The sequence below is a fragment of the Podarcis filfolensis genome, assembly GCF_964270895.1.
Source record: "Podarcis filfolensis genome assembly, chromosome: 15".
Lineage (NCBI taxonomy): Eukaryota > Metazoa > Chordata > Lepidosauria > Squamata > Lacertidae > Podarcis > Podarcis filfolensis.
The window spans coordinates 27,403,325-27,420,388 of NC_139618.1; the positions used below are offsets into that span (position 1 = coordinate 27,403,325).

General features: G+C 43.5%; 1 protein-coding gene across 7 annotated transcripts in view; it reads right to left on the reverse strand.

Annotated features, from left to right (window-relative positions):
• Nucleotides 1-17,064, reverse strand: part of CADM1 (cell adhesion molecule 1) — a 285,697-nt gene that overhangs the window by 26,280 nt on the left and 242,353 nt on the right. For 3 of the 7 annotated variants that reach the window (XM_083588746.1, XM_083588745.1, XM_083588751.1), the window contains exons 8-9: nucleotides 14,604-14,669; nucleotides 2,687-2,719 (exon numbers count right to left, since the gene is read on the reverse strand). The exons of 1 other annotated variant lie outside the window; for it this stretch is intronic. In XM_083588746.1, the coding sequence (XP_083444872.1) occupies nucleotides 2,687-2,719; nucleotides 14,604-14,669 (99 nt within the window). The remainder of the gene's footprint in view (nucleotides 1-2,686; nucleotides 2,720-14,603; nucleotides 14,670-17,064) is intronic. 3 more of the 7 variants (XM_083588747.1, XM_083588749.1, XM_083588748.1) reach the window with 2 other exon arrangements.

Genomic DNA, 17,064 nt, shown 5'->3' on the forward strand with positions numbered 1-17,064 from the left:
TGGCTTCTGTGACTGAAATGTTGCTGACATAGGAGTGGACAATGGGATGGGGGCGGATTAGCCAATTCTCCAGACTTCATCATTTATTTCAGTAGCAAGTGAGTCAGGACTAATGCTCAATTATAAACCCATCACTAATAATTGTTTATTAGCAGAAGGTAGCTTTAGCTGCTACTATGGGCCTGAAGCGGCAGACATACAGAGCTTTAACACTTCAGTGATAGTCAAAAGGTTTCAGTTAAAATGTCTACTCGTTGAGCCAAAATTCCTAATAGTATGATAATTAGAAATGTAGAGGCAAACAGAATCAAGCTAATTCCAGTGGGATTTTATCAATTTATAGTCGGCTCTCCAGTCTGCAACTCAACTGCTGAATATGAAAATATAACATGCAGACTCTCTTAGGCCAAACAGACATCCAAGATGTGTATTTGTCTAATATGCTTTGTCATCTCTTCCTTCAGCATTTGCCGAAAACTGAGGATTTGAGAAGGCTGACTTTGGAATTTTTAAGACTTCCTTCCCACACATTTAGAATACAGAGAAATAGGACAGCAGGACCGTGTGCAGGAATGTTTCACGTCCATGCTTCTAACTCCTTTGGTGCATGCACTGTGCCCCAACTGCACATGACTGGGGACTTCCAACACGGTGGCAGCCATGTCTGATAACAGTGGCTGCTATCCTGAAAAATGTTCAGGCAGGCAGATACCAGTTCCATGTCTCTGCAATGACAGGCCCTCAATAAATTATGTCCATCTCTATTAGGAGCATGCAGAGTGAAGACACTGGGCATGCTCAAGTAATTCCCAAATGGCAACTGCAAAGGAAGACCTGGCACCCTACGCAACAAGGGGATCTGTTTTACATTAAACTAAGGTAAAGGTAAAGGGACCCTGACCATTAGGTCCAGTCGTGGCCAGCTCTGGGGTTGCGGCGCTCATCTCGCTTTATTGGCCGAGGGAGCCAGCGTACAGCTTCCGGGTCATGTGGCCAGGATGACTAAGCCGCTTCTGGCAGCGCACGGAAACGCCGTTTACCTTCCCGCCAGAGCGGTACCTATTTATCTACTTGCACTTCGACGTGTTTTTGAACTGCTAGGTTGGCAGGAGAAGGAACTGAGTAACGGGAGCTCACCCCGTCGTGGGGATTTGAACTGTCGACCTTCTGATTGGCAAGTCCTAGGCTCTGTGGTTTAAGCCACAGCGCCACCAGCATCCCACATTAAACTAATATTGTTATTTATTAGATTTCTATACCACCCTTCATCCAAAGATCACAGGGCAGTTCACAATATAAAAACACAATGATAAATACCATAATAACAAGCAAAAACAATTACCCTCCCCATTTAAAAGGCCAAAGATTGTTGAATTAGCCAAAGGCCTGGGAGAAGAGGAATGCTTTCGCCTGGCACCTAAAGAAATGTAACAAAGGTGCTAGGTGAGCCTCCTTGGGGAGGGCATTCCAATGTTATAGTGTCATGAATAATTTGACCTAGTAGACCCCTTGTGAACCTTTGGATTATGTATGGATAGGTGATTACGAACTGCACAATAACCATAATGTGATGTTTGGTACAGGAGTCTCCCTCAAGGCTGATAAAATAGATTGAGAGTGAGTGAACTTTGAAAGAATATTGGGTGACAAAGGCTGGGGAAGACCCCAGTCTCAAACTCAGAGCTGCTCACAGTTGTAGACCAAGCAAAGCCAATGTATGGCCTTCTGTAAGTTACTGAACTACCACTCCCGCCAGCCCCCGACAGCCAAGCAAATGGCCAGGGTTGATGGGAGCTGTAGTCCAACAACATCTAGAGGACACCATGTCAGCTCTTTCACTCAGGGCAATCATTCCAATAAGTTTCACCAAGTCTTGTGCTTCTTAAGAAAAGACAGGGTGCACTTTTAGCAATAAGGTTATGGGTTAAAATTTAGGCAAATGGAATTTGTATATTAAAGTTATTTTATCAACTCAGTTACTAGTCTGTGATACTGGATCCTACTTTAAAATCTGGGGGACGTGAAAGCTGTCAAGCTGTTTGAAGGAAGAGACGCAAAACAGGTGAGTGGGGTGAGCTTGCTCGTCTGTTCTGACCATGGCCAGGGAGAGCCCATTGCAGTGAAGCATGTGTTTGGAAGCTTGCTAATGAAAGGCTTCCTGGTGACCTATGACACGACAGATTACTCCGTGGAACTGCCTCAGCATACTAAATGTCTTACGCCTCTCTTGCATACCTGAGAGATTCCCTGGGAATGGCAGGCATTACAATTAAAACAACATTTGGGCCACAATTTCCAAAGCCAGATTCCTCTGGAATGTTTCGTTCTGACTGTCGGAAATACTGGTTGCTGAAATGCAGCCGTTCCTCTTGTTCTGCTCTGATATGCCTGCTGTTTTTGCTGGGTTTGGGGAATAGCTGGATGCCCAGGCCTGCAACAATTGAATGCTAAATTCGCAGCAGAAATGACAAGGCTAGACATCCCTTCGAGTCTTAAAAATCATGGCATATTTATGAGATCAGTCCACTTGAAGCATTAGTCCTCCAACCCCCTAAAAAAAAACTTTATCTCTGGCTCCCTCATTTCTCTGCCCGCCCCCTCCGCCCCCTGCCTTTCCTCCCAGGCTTGCCTTGCCACTCAGCACAGCGCTGCTGAGAGAAAAGATAAACAGGAATGCAATACCAACCGTGAACTGCCGGTTCTGTCGTCGCCGTTGTGTCTACACACGGGAACAGAGGTTTGGAGGAAGGGAAGAAACAGGAGGAACAGCATGCAAAAAAAGGGAAATGGAAAAAATGGAACAGATAATATATGAGCAAGCTTTCAAAGAACATTGCGTGACAAGCAATAATAAAATGAAAGGCAAAAAGCATTTGAAGTGAGTTGCACTGTTTTAAAGAGACATGCCTTGAGCTTAAAAGCTGTGAGCCTGAGGGGGGTGGGGTAGGGAACCCTTGTTTGCTTTGGTTCTGGAGATTTGCCAGCAGGGATGCTTTCTGGTGGTCAAGAGTTAGGGAGACATGCAAAGTGGGGAGAAACACCAGAGCCACCTGCTCCGTGGGGAAGTGAGCACAGGGACATCAAAGGGCTCCAGGCTATGAAAGCAGAGGCAAGTCTTGAAGAAGCTTTCATACATTCAAACATTGCCTTTGCAAAAGACATTCCCTTCTATGTGGGAATGCCAGAGGAGTCAGTGCATTACCTGGCTGCCGGGGTCTCCTTTCCCTTTTGTCATGCACATAATACCTGTGGATGCTATGCAACATTCTGCATCCACCTGATCCCGGGGAATACCAATGATAGGAAGTCTCCCAAGAATGAATGCATACAACGCCATTGCATTCACGCTGCAAAACAGGTCATCATTGAGGAGGTAGCCTTGCCTCTAGCAAGTCATGCATAGTTTAGATAAAGAGATACATATATAAAGACGACAGAACAGATTCCATCTTTGCAAACTGAAGAAAAGCTTTCTGCAAAGATCTCAATCTCTAGAGAGTGCTCTGTGGACCAGATACTGAGAAGAACTGTGAACATTTCCACAAGTTTCCTGTTGCTTGGGATGTAACTAGAAAATGAAAGGGCACCCCAGTTCTAGCAGACTGTGCCGTTCTTGGTTCATTTTAACAGCACGTAGGCTACAAGCATGACAGACTCCAGTGCTTGTGGAACTAAGTGGGTTGTCAAACGTACTCCTACCTTAGGGCTGTGAATGCACCAAAAAGAGGAACATTCCTAGATGGGACGTCCTCTGGCAGCCTTGCCCTCTGAAGCTTTACTGAGCGAGCCCAGTCCCGGTATCAGGTGTCTCTTTGGGTGTAGAGGATGCTATGTATTCTCCATGTACCTCGCTGGAAAAGGTCTTCCCTACCTTTCCAAGTCTTGGGTTTCTGGACCTTCTGAAGCATCCCCAAAGGGTGTAAAAAATTCTTATTCAAAGACTATTTGTATATGTCAAAACATACGTTAGACATATTGCTTTTGCCTAGCTTTGCCCACGGTTCAGCCATGACAACAAAAATTACAACATAAATCAGCTAAGCCTTCACTTGTTCAGCAACATTAGAATCCTAAGGAGGGCGGGAGTAGAGAACTTTTTTTGGGGGGGGTAATAGGTTGCCTTCCTCCATGGGTAAACTAGCACCCAAGAGTGGACCCACCCCCTATTCTCTCTCTAGGGGGCTGGGGCTTGCCTTCAACAGAGAAAGACCCTGGAAGGAAAGTTAATTCACTGGAAGAAAAATGCTTGAAGTCGTTTCAGGCAAAGGTGTTCAACTTCTTTTCTACTCTCCTAACTTTCATCACCGTGCAGAAAATATGGCTATGCACACAGCTAGCACTGAAACAAAGTGGGCTGCCTGAGGATGGACAGAGGCTCAGTCCCTCTCCAGGCAGCTTGCTTGGCTTCCATGATGAGCAGGATGAAGAATGTTATGCCACGCTGGCCATAGGATCAGTGCTGGACATGCAGCCCCTTCCCTAAAGGTCAGAAGAGTGGGCAGGGGGCTGTGGAGGAAAGACTTGTGGGCCAGATCCAGCTTGTGAGCTAGCGCTTTGCCATCTGTGCTGGAGGAGTTGGACATAAAGGGTCCTGTCCCCCTTTCCATTTCAGCAACAAACGGATATACCTTTAGCTCCACACATGTGGGTTGGGGCCATAGGACTGGTGAGGCGGCTGTTCTGGGAGCAGCTCGAAAAGTGCTAAGTGTTCAGAGTTTCTGCAGCGCAGCACAAACAAGGCCATTTACCTCAAAAGAAGGTTTGGGAGGTTCCTCTTTAGTTCAGCACAGGCAATGTTTAAATGAACAAAAGAATAGCTTTCTGCAAGGCTCCACAACATGTAATTGAGTTCATAAACTACCCTAGAACTTGAGCTTTTCTATTATTACAGAAGACAAGCCCATGGAGGTGTTTCTCCACAGTTGACATGCCACCCTCAGAATCCAGAGACGGCCAGACTTTCCGCTTAATAGAAAGCAGGGGCCATTTCCCCTTTGCAATCAAACAGAGGACAATGCATACTTAACTTTCCAGAGCAAGGGTTAGACAATAATAATAATAATAATAATAATAATAATAATAATAATAATACAGGTACATAATCCACATGGGGGGGAAATACATGATACTTACAGGCTGGCACATTTTAAAATATTGAAGGAAAAGCAACACCCCCTTGCACAATTGAAATAGGTGTTTTATCAAGATTTATATGACAGCAATTCACCTATAGCACATCTTATCCTCCATTCTAACACAGATAGTTTTCCACTTTGCAATCCAATCTAACACACAGTTCAGGACCACCAAGCTCCTGTTCTCACATTGGGAGCTTTGGCAAAATTAAAGCATCAAAAATGCTTGACAGTTAATGAAACAGAAGTTTGAGGCCTGCCCCTTTCATCCTCAATTGCATAGCCTACAATGTCTCAGTTTAACTGGTGGGGGATTCAAAGGTGTAAAGGAAAGGTCAGAGGGGATGCTAGGATTAAATTGGATGAGCTGTGTATTAACGCCTGAAATTTCATGCTCTCCCCAGAATAATTGACTAACCTGTTTCCTCTGTGTGTCTGTTTATGTATGTGGGAAATTATGTGAACTTCCGGTTCAAAATTAAACCGTGCTGAAATCAGAACTTCTGCTCATATGCTGGAAAAAGATTATTAGTCAAGGAACAGTGTTCCGTGTGGACAGTGCAGCTCGCTTTTCCCATCCAGGGACAGAGATCAGCAGGTAACAAACAAACAAAAATGAAACACAAAGTTCTCAAGCAGTTAAAAGGCGAACAAATATTCAAAGTCAAACAACATCATGTTGGCTGCAGCTGGAATGGCAAAGTTATGATTAGCAGATGGGCTGGGTGATCACAGTGGGAAATAAAGCAGTTAATGATTAAAAGGTGCACTGCCTTGAAGTCCAACTCAGTCTAGGCCATCTTCCCAAATGAGCTCCTGGTTTAGCAAGGGCATTCATGCTGATTATATATATATATGTATAACTTTCTTAAGGCACTTTACAGTGATGTCCAGGAACAAATGGCTTCATTTTCAAAAGCAGAAAGCAACACATAGAAGAAGAAGAATGGTCCCCCCACTCCATCCCACCCCACTTTGAAAGGAGGAATTACTACCTGCTTTGTCTCCTTGGGGTAAGGAACTAAGGAACAGATCAAAAATAATCTGCCAGAAATTCTGTAGTACCGTACGGTCCCACAAGTGACAGAGGGGACAAAAGGAGTCTATTTGCTAACAATACTATGGCATACCCCGTTCACAAAGCCACTAGTTCATGTAAAACAACAGCATAAGAGTGAATCAATTGTCTGTCCGGTCTTAAAGAGCAGTGACAAACTTAAAATTTACTGAGGATGTGGAGTAAAAATAATAATAGAAGCATGTCCCCCATTTCTCAGCATCTCCCTTCTTTCCCTCCCACCACCCCATCTATGTGTGTACCAGCCATGTGTTTGCTTTTCAAATATAATCCAAACATTGTAACTGGGGAAAGAGTAGCCCAGCTGCGGGAAAACTGCATTCCAAGTATCAAGATGCTTTTTATCTCAAGTGTTAGAAACTCTTTATAATAAAAATAAACATAACCAGATACCAAAGACATTAAATATTTTGTCATAGATGATGTTATCTTACAAAGTGGGGGGGGGGAGATGGCATTGTCTATCCCTTGGGATATCAGTCATTTAACATGGTCAGTGTAAAAGAACTACCCACCCCCCTAACAAGCCAGCCTCTGAGACAGCTGGGCAATATTAAGTTGAAACAGTGGCATTCAAACTCCTTGGTGGCACATTCTAATCCATTCAGATGGCTTCTCTCCAACTTAAAATTGTTCACTGAGTGTGACAGACTGGGGGGTTTAAAAACTAATCCATAAAATTAGTCCACAGTCTCTAACAGAATGGGTTCCGTAAATGAAAATCCAAGGACAGTTTTTTTTTAAAAAAAGTCCTAAATCTGTTGCCAGCCTATAGAATCTAGGCAACTTAACTGCTCCTGCTTTGAGAAACTATGCTTTCCCCAGAGTAGTAACTGTTTGTATAATTATCACCTACCTGAGATGCCATGCTGCAATCAAAGCATGCTATTAAGACATAATCTTGCATTTATTTGTTTTTTAAAAAGAAGAAAAAGCGGGTAATTTGACATAGAATTTGCCCACAGAGCTTAAAGAGCTGCCATTCTGGGTCAAGATTATTGAGCTCAAGCACCCTATGGCTGGACAATCATTTGCCCCTGGGATGCTTAGAAGAATGCATGATGGAAACAGATCTATAGGTGGCTGTAAAAAGCAGGACATAGTCAAAATCTTCCATTTATTCCCACCTGTCTCAGCTCCTTCGATCTGTATTATGTTTCAGTTAAACTAGACAACTGCAGGATTTGCAGGGCAGAAAGAACACAGAAGCAGGGATGTAACAGGCCTAGACAGAGTGAGCAGAACCACCCTGAAAGGAAGAGGGCAGGAGATGCCCCGTCTCACGCTGCTGCCGGAACAAGAGCACGCTATGCAAAACAGCACTTCCAAGCGGGAACGTTGGAAGAGGCGTTTTGTACAGCATCTTGCTTGTACTACACCCACGAGATAGCTTCATTTGCAGACCAGATGTTTCACAAAAATAATCAGGATCCGTTTAGTAGTTTTGTGTAGCATAGAAAATTATTTTTTGAAGCATGGAACTGCATATTGGGCAGAGATTTAACGCTTCATTCCACACAGCTCTCCATCCAGGCCTCCAGCCTAGTGAAATGAAGCATCCTTGAGTGAACATGCAAAAGCACCTTAGCGCTGGCGTTGGGGGAAACAAAAAGCAATTTTAATCAAAGGTCACCCAATCCCAGCTGGAATGTCTCCTGTGCAAGTCCCAATGCAGCAAATAGGAGTTGCACAATGAACCTAGAAGAATTGTCCCCCCCCCTTTTTTTGCAGGGGAGAGGGGTTCGAGGAAGCCAGTTCAGTGTACCCAACATTTGCTGTCCTCAGCAGCTGATCCAAGAGGACAGGTGGGACCAATCCTGTCGACACAGCTGACTGGCCAGAAGTGGGGTAGCAGAAGCCAAGGTAAACTGTACATTTCTTTTACAATTCCAGGAGCTTCCAGGTATGCTAGGAATGAAATGAGAAGCCATCAGAATACATGGAAGCTTAATATTATTGAAGCTGCCTTTCCCCCTTCAATTCGAGAAGTTTTCTTTCAATGCATAAGTGAAACTGGTTTCCTCAGAGCAAGGGTTTGATTCCATAAAAAAGGGGAGAAAATGCTCTTGCTGGTTCTTGGCTGTGCACTGGCAGCAGAAAGAGCTTCTCCTACTTATTTCTTCCCAGGTGTATGGGGCTCTACCTCCTCCTCTCTTCCCTTTTAATGTGGTCACACAGTGGATGAAAATGTCAGGAGATCGCAACATCAACTCTAAATTAACTTGACATTTTACCAGAGACACAAGGAAGCCTCCACAGAAAGCCAAGATGATACAATAAATAATTTGCGGGAACTGAAGGTTATGCCAGTCTGTGAAATGCTCCTGGGAACCAAACGCCTGTCTCGGGGGATGTACAAAGGCCACCTTTGCAGCCTTCACCAAGCTGGTGCCCTCCAGATGTTTCGGACTACAACAGCCATCAGTCCCAGCCAGCAGTGGTGTAAGATGACCTCGGGGCTGATGGCAGCCACAAACCAAACCATCTGGAGGAAACCGGCTTGGCCAACCTGCTGTGGAGAAGGAAACATGTGCCACACCACAATAATCAGTCTGGTAGAAGAACAGTGGTTGCTTCTTCTGAATTTCTGAAAAATGGGAAGGAGTGATTCCAAACATTTACGTCCATTAAATATTTGTAGTGCAAATATGCACAAAAAACTCTCAAACAAATTTATCCAAATCTCACAACCAAAAAAAGAAGATTGAGTCAAATGTCTGAAGCAAGGTTTTGATAACGCTAATGTGATTCTTCCCTTGTATATTGTGACAGTAAGCACCAAATTAAAAGGTGAAGTGAGCAGGTTTGGGCCTCCAATGAATCAAATGCGGGGTTGTGTTGGGTCAAATATACCATTTTAGACAGTCTGGCACTAATTTGATTTACAAGACATTCAAATACTTATTTTAGATCCTCGGGTGAAATACCTCAAGTCCTTTGCTGAAGTACATCTCTAAAAACATAGGAAAAGCCTGCAAGATGAAACCCAGGTGGGCCCATCTATTCCAGCATCTGGCAGCTACCCACAGTGGAAGACCTGAAGTTCCCCAAAAGCCTGCAATAAGTTCATGAAAGCAATAACTCTCTGCCACTGGTGCTCCTCTGCCACCATGCTCAATACCCAATGACAGACCAATTGTCCTCCAGGAATTTGTCTAATTCTCCCTTTAAAGCTCATCTTGCAACAGCAGATTCCACAAATTAATGATGCATTGTCTGAATCTATTGCCCATTAATTCCACTGCATCTGTTGTTTAAAGTGGGTGGAGGAAGACTAGTACATGAACATTTTTGTAACCTTCTTGCTTTCTTAACACCACACCATCTCAGTCTGGTTTTTGTTTTTTTAAAAACCATAATGTTGTTTTACAGGAAGGAAAACAGATAACATGTTCAGTGAGAGTGAGTTTTGGAGGAATCACGAAGTTGCTTGTGATTGTGCTGGTGCCCCTGCTGAAGACATAATGGAATCTCCATCCTAGGCATGATCCAACATGCCAGTTCCAGCACTAGGGACTCCATGGGAAGATGCTGAAGATGTCTTTTGTTCTATTAGCACAGAAACCAAGAGACAAACAGGGGAGGCTGCAAGCCCATGCCTGCACTTACAACACATGAACAAGCACCAATGTACTTGGTGGAAGAACAATTGGTCTATCAGAGGAGGAGGAGGAAAGATAAACTGAACACACACACACACACACAATGTGCTTTGCCCCAAAGAAAAGAAGGGTTTATTTTTAAACAAATATTAAGAACTTTTTAATTATCTCGCAGAAAATAACAGCTGTCCAAATGGAACATTTCAAGGGAAGACTCCAGGGGCAATTTAAATTATGCAGCTTGCTCTGCCATATCATATTGTATGTCTTAATGAATAAAGCCACAAGGACATTTTTGAAGTGATATAAAAGGGTGGTGGGTTTTTTATGGGGTTGGGGGGAAGCGGTGCTGCTTGCCAGGGAGAGGGCCAAACACAAAACGAATCGAACCCGTGATAGACAAAGGGTTACCCAGTCAAATTATCACATGACATGCTGGGAAACGGATCTCTAGTTAGGGGAAACTTGGTGGGGAGAGCATGAAGCATCCAGAGACTAGCCATCAAAGGCCAATGGAAAAATCATTCTTAATTACAATGTGGGCAAGAAATAAAATAATTTACTGTGCTTCATCAGCAGTGCTGGAGTTCCTCTGCAGGCACAACTAACTGGGGTCAGGCTTGAAAGAAGGCATTTGGGACTGATAACTGCAGGCTTCTAGCATAAAACAAATGACATTGCAACTATACTGTTAAATTGCCCCCACTCCAGGGACTATGACAAGGGGCTGCCAAGAACAGTGGGATCATTATCACCTGCCCATTTTAATTTGAAGAGCTTGGGGCTTTATGAAGGTCACCCATAGCACCCAAACTTGAATCTGAGGTATTTTACACCCACTGGACTTTGCAAGCCTCTATGTGTTTGTATATATAGGTTTTAAGCAGGTGGCAATGTGGGAAGGGGTAAGAGCAACAGCAGAAATGATCTGTTGCCCCTTGAGGCTTTTAGGAAAGCATTTTTCCCTGTGACTACTGCATAAAATGTTGGTAATTATGCTAATTTCATTTGGAGAATGGTTTTCGGTTACACAAACCTTTAGCACGGAAGGAAGAAAATACATTCCTGGAGTTTTATACCGACATTTAATCATTGGTGTTTGGCTGCTGAAGCTTTTAAGGCTAATGGGTGGCTCTAAAGTACTACAGAATGCAGCGAGAGAACGGAAATTCATTTCTGTACCCATTTGTCAGGCAATAATATACAAGGCAAATTTAAGCAGGCAGCCTACTCTCTTGCGGAAAAGGAGAAGGAGGGGGGCATTCGGTTCTCTAACCTTTCATCTGTTTGAAGAGAGAGAGCCCAAGTTAAATTCCATGCAGGAAGATATCAAGCCTTCAGGATAAGATAAATACCTACGCAGCTTGTCTGCTAAGACACAGCAACTCTGCAAGATCCCATCCATCACGGAAAAGGGGGGGGGGGGAGAATGAAAGAAGGGATTTGACAAAGTTGTCCTAGTGGCAATCTCAGCTTAACTATGCCTCAGTGCCAGATCATTTGTTACCACCACAAGGGCACTTTGTGCCTAGGGAAGATGTAGCTCTTGAGAAACTGTATGCAGAAGATATAAGATGGCTGGTGCGTGGATGAAATGCCTTGAGTTAAAGCAAAGGGTCCAGAATTACCTTCCGAGGAGGCCAGACGTTGGCTTAAAGAAGAGGGGTGGGGTGGGGGAAAACAGTTGCTTAAATCCAACTAAAAGCCAGGGATTACCTGTGGCCACAATCAGGAGCCCCAATTGGTCCCATTCACTGTTTTAATCTTCTGCTGAAAGAGCAAAGCATAAGATACCAAAACCCACATTTCAACAAAGATGTCTACTACTTACCTGAGTTTTGGGACCCATTATGCTGACAGGCCCTGAGCTAGCACCATTATATCTACTTTAAAGTGTGCAAATGATCTGAAGCCCTCCAACTCATTTGTATAGAAGGATTGCAACATTTTTGTTAATTGGTATTTAACACCTTTAATTGCCCAAAATGCCATCAGCTAAAAAAGAAGAACCATATATATTTAAAGTAAGTGCTTATAAAAACTGCAGAGGGAAATTACACCACCTGAAAAGAGGCAATGTCCATTCTCTTACACATATAGGAGGAAATGTGTGCTGTGTCACACACACTTGTTATCTAGGAAGAAAGAGCTTTTTGCTTCATAAATATAGTTTTCACCCGTATATGAGTTTATGAGACATTAATCAATGGACAACTCATAGGAGTAATCAATTAATTTCTCTCTCACACACAAACACACACACAAATTAACATACACACACAAGAAGCCTGTGGATTCTGGGAAGAGATGGAAGATTCCTATTCATCAGAAGAGTCTTACAGGGGAAAGGGTCTGTTGGGTTCCTGATTGTGGCTGAAGGTAATATAAAGAGTGATGTGGAAAAAAGAGGAAGGGAAGGACACACCACACAGCCAATCACGAAGAAGATTGCATCTTGTCTGCAACATTTCCTGCAATGAAACTGAGCCATATTATCAGCTTATGTGGAATTAAACTGATAAAGCTTAAAAAGAAGGGGGAAATTCTTCTAAAAAAAAGATACGAACAAAAATTACAAACAAAATTAGCAGCACCCAGAGGGAAACGTTGTGAAATTAAAATCCACAGAATCGGCATGGAAATGGCATAAAGAAGTAGTCTTATTATATTTATAGATGACAGCAACCACAGAAACAAACAGAGGGGTGAAGAAGAGGGATAAGTCAGTTCTTTAAAAGAATAGTGGGTGCAATGGTCCACCTATATGGAAACATGGACTTTGGAATCCCATTGGTTTCAGCTGGTTTTAAAGAAAAACTGAGGAGCCAGAGCCTAACAAAAAGGAACAACAAAATGATGGATAAGAAGCTGTCAGTGACTAGTCATCTTCCTCCTACCTCCTGGTGTCTCTCAGAGGTTGGATGGTGCTGCAGAGAGAGCTAATTTACAGTCAATTCCCCCACCCATCCAAATACTGCTGGCCAGAGCTTTATTACTGTCTTTCCCCATGTGAGCAAGAGAATCCTTCTCTATCATTCCAACTTACATTATTTTTACTCTGAGTTTTAAAAAGCACTCTGCTTCGCTGTCCAGCACCAACCTGGGTGCAGTTTTTAATGCACACATATTTTGCTTTGAGCACTTACTCCTGAAGGAGAGTTTAGCTCGATACCCAGTCGCCCTAAGATGTCCTCTCCCATCGAAGTTACATTTTCACTTTTAGGTGGTGAAAAAACAAAGCAGGATGAATGTCTTCTGGTCCGACCCATCAGATGCAAACCCCTAGCCATGCAGGAAAAAAGACCTCATACTGCAAACCCCCAGAAGTAGATATTCTACCCTGAGGTCATGGCAAGACCCCCTATGAAGGCAGAGTCTTAAAGAGTGAGCGGGGGAAAGTTAGTCGAGTCTGAACATCTATTAGGGATTATAAAAGCAATACAGTTGCCACAACTTAACTTGCCTCCCATGAAAGACACCTCACACCATGACGGTTTAAACTCAGGAAGTCATTTCACATGAAAATGAGCTCTTCTCTTCATCAGGTAGCCTGCTGAGACCCTCCACCCTTCAAATTGCATTTATCTGGAGACTTCAGTCTGCTCCTTGCACAGGTTTATAAGGCACATGTTGAGGTTAACCTGTGGACCACCACCACAAAGTGCTAGAAGGTAAATGGTGGGTCAGTGTGTGGGCAGACCCACTCCATAATGCTGCAGACAAAACAAACCACTCAGGCATTCTGAGAACACACAGAAACCTATAGGAGCTTTGGTTTCTTAAGATCCTGGAAGGAGAAAAATGTAATGAGGCAAAAGGCTAGACAAGACAACAGAAAATGATAGCTAAGGCACACTGGAAGGAAAGGTTTTTGTTATTTGTACAGATCCATTAATTCTGAATCTCTGGGAAAGCAAAGCGGAAGACAGGGACATAAAGAGAGTGAAGGCACAACAACTGCCTGGAAGGTGAATGGCAAACTTCGCGTTAAGCAAAGGGGAGATTGTAACAAGATCAAAGGCTGCCTGTGAAGAGAGTAGTGCAGTCTCACCTTCCGTACAGGACTCTGTCTGGCATCTCTTCGTATCGAAAGAAAAATAAAAAAAGCTGCAACAGAAGCATCCAGGGGGTGGTGATGACAATGGAAGATGGGTTTGGCAACCATGCCCGGTTATCAGAAGAGGGAGAGAGCAGCTCACAGGAAGGGGTGGGTGGTACAAATGATGTTTGATGGCGGTTGACTGTGTAGGATGTATCTTGGCTCAAAGTGATGGGTGGGAAGGCAGGGCAGGGATTTAAAATTCAGAGGGAACTAGTTTAGAAAGCGTCAGGAAGAAGCTCTGTTTGTGTACGCTGTGCTGATGGCTGCAGGATACTGAAGCAGATTATGATAACTGAAAATCAAAACGAAATTAATTGCCTAGCGTAAAGAAAGATGCTTGTAAATATACTATCGAAGCCAAAGTTCAAAGTGAGAATCAGTGCTTTACGTTTTAAAGCATGAATAACTCAAACTGAACCTGGGGGGGGGGGTGGCTGGGCAATGCTAATTTATGGACTCCCTGAGCAGGATGTTTGAGACTTCAGGGACCTCCGTTATCATTTATTGGTGGGTCCCACTTTCCAGTGCTAGCAAAGCAAAACAAAATAAATTAACAGTAAGTGTAAAAAATGTGGTGACAGCTCCCCTTCTCTCCTCTATCTCCTCCCCCAACCTCTGCCCATCTGGTTTTCATAGAAAGTAACACACATTTCGGTTTTTATCCATGGTTTATGAAGGTACCGTACCTGTGGTGGTGGCAGGGATGGTAGTGGTTGTGGTTGTTGTGGGTGGAGGGAGAGTTGTGGGGGGATCTAGATAAAACATAAAAAGGGAAACAGAAAAAAAGCAAATTAAAAAATATGAGCAGAACATAAAACTGGTCAATAAATTAACAAAGAAGCAAAATAAAGGATGGCGGTTATACCCTCTTGCCCACCCTTAGGTCTTAAGTATCAGGAGAAGAGGGCAGGCTAAAATGTGAGGATGGCACTCCATTCATTTGGTGGAGAAGCTCTGGATTAGGATGACTGAAGCAAAGCAACACATTTCCCTGCCCTCAAACATTAGGACAAATTGGTGGCAGTGGGGTGGGGAGAAGCAACACACAACACAAAATTAGTCATTGATACGTGAGTGACATGGTATGGGAAAAGCCTGTGGGGGGAAAACCAATACAAATGAAAAACAACAACAACACAAAGCAAGTAAAAAAGTTGCATGTTTTCTATGGCTAAGAGGACGGTTTGCAATGCATTAAGAACAATAATGCTTTGTCTTTATTCTGTCTTAAAAAAATAATAATCTAAAAATTAGGGGCTAGGAGTGGGGCAGGCGAGAGAGACCCTGCTGCGCTTAACGGACTAAATATCAACAGCAGATGAGTACGTCTCTCCCTCTGCCTTTCTCCAGAGCAGTTAACTTCATTATTCTCCCTCCATCAATACATCCCAGCAGGATATAAAACTACTTCTAAGCCAGTAATAAATACAAAAGGGAACGAGAATGTCACGACTAAATATCAAGTTGGATGCATGGAAGATTTTAGTGAGATTTCTTTTAAAATAAAGTCAATGTCTTTGTGACTTATAAATATTAATGCTCTGTCTGGGCTCACAGATTTTCCTCCTGTTTAATATATCACATCCCTTAATGGTCCCAACAGATAAAGATGAAGGGGATTTCTCCCTCCGCCATTTAAAAAAAAAAAAAAAAGAGGTAGGTGGGGGAGCACCATGTATAGAAGACGGTTGACCTGCAAAAGCCAACAGCAAACAATCTCAAGAAGCATCAAATATTTATCCAGAAGAGACAGCATCACGACTTCATAAAAAGTTACTGGGTGGAGGGAAGAAAAAGGGAGGGGGGGGAACCCACCACATATCTGTGCCCAAATGATCAAACTGAATGTGTTAAGTAGAGCACCAGACTTTGAACTCAGGAATGAATCCACAATAATGGAGCATGAAACAGTTCGGAGGCTTTTGATTTTAAATTTTATCTTGAGCATGTCAAACTTCTCATCATTGACACATCTGCTACTCTTTCATCTCCGAGTGAGCTCTCAGATTTTCTAATTAATACATCCAAACTTTAATTATGTGCTTCACCTTTATTGTGTTTGGCACAACTTCCTCAGGAGATAGGAAACATCACTTGGGTGCGGCGTCACTGAGTGAGAGAATGTTTGCAACCACCAAGATGTCTGGAGCAACTGCAATACCAAGGGGTCAAGGCCTCCGTTTGGGAAAACCTTCAGGCAATCAATTCAGCGCTCACTTAAGTGGTGAAATTAAAGGAGCTGATGGTCTAGACATGGGTAGGCAAACTAAGGCCCGGGGGCCAAATCCAGCCCAATCGCCTTCTAAATCTGGCCCACGGACGGTCCAGGAATCGCATGTTTTTACATGAGTAGAATGTGTCCTTTTATTTAAAATGCATCTCTGGGTTATTTGTGGGGCATAGGAATTCATTCATTTTTTCCTCAAAATATAGTCCGCCCCCCCCCCATAAGGTCTGAGGGACAGTGGACCGGCCCCCTGCTGAAAAAGTCTGCTGACCCCTGGTCTAGGAATCAGGAAGCAGAAGGGTTGGGTGCTCCCTATGGCACTGGTCTTCATCTGGTAGGTTAGTACCTGTTCCTGACTCGCAGTCTGATCTGAGATGAGCAGCAACAGTAGCACCACCACCAGTGCACACATGATAAAACAGAAAAAGAAATGGGTCCCCCAATGCACGTTCAGGTTGGAAAACTTGGAAGATAAGTAGGGGAACTGACACAAAAACTTTGCCTACAACATCTGACACTTGATAAGAATCGCCTTGCTTGATCGGACTGGAGGTTCATCTAGTCCAGTCAAGTATTTAACTATTTCCCTGAAAGCCAAATGTGGCCAGGGATTACACACAGGAGAGTGAGCTAGCTAGCAGAGAAAGGAAGGATCCTCTACCAGACCACTTGGTTTCTGAGCTATCTCCTTTGAAAGCAGCACAGAAACACAGCAGGCCAGCAGAGGAGGGGTAGAAAGGTCCGCCCCAAGCCTTGTCTGCCAGTAAAAGGCATTTTAAAACTAGTATGCTAAGCTTAATAGAAGCCGCATGCTGAAGCTTCCTCTCCTGTTGCCAGCATGAGAAACATAAGGTACGTAGCCTCCTAGCAGGCCAGTACAATTTATTTTTATCTAGTTATTTTTGTGGGTGTGTTTTTTT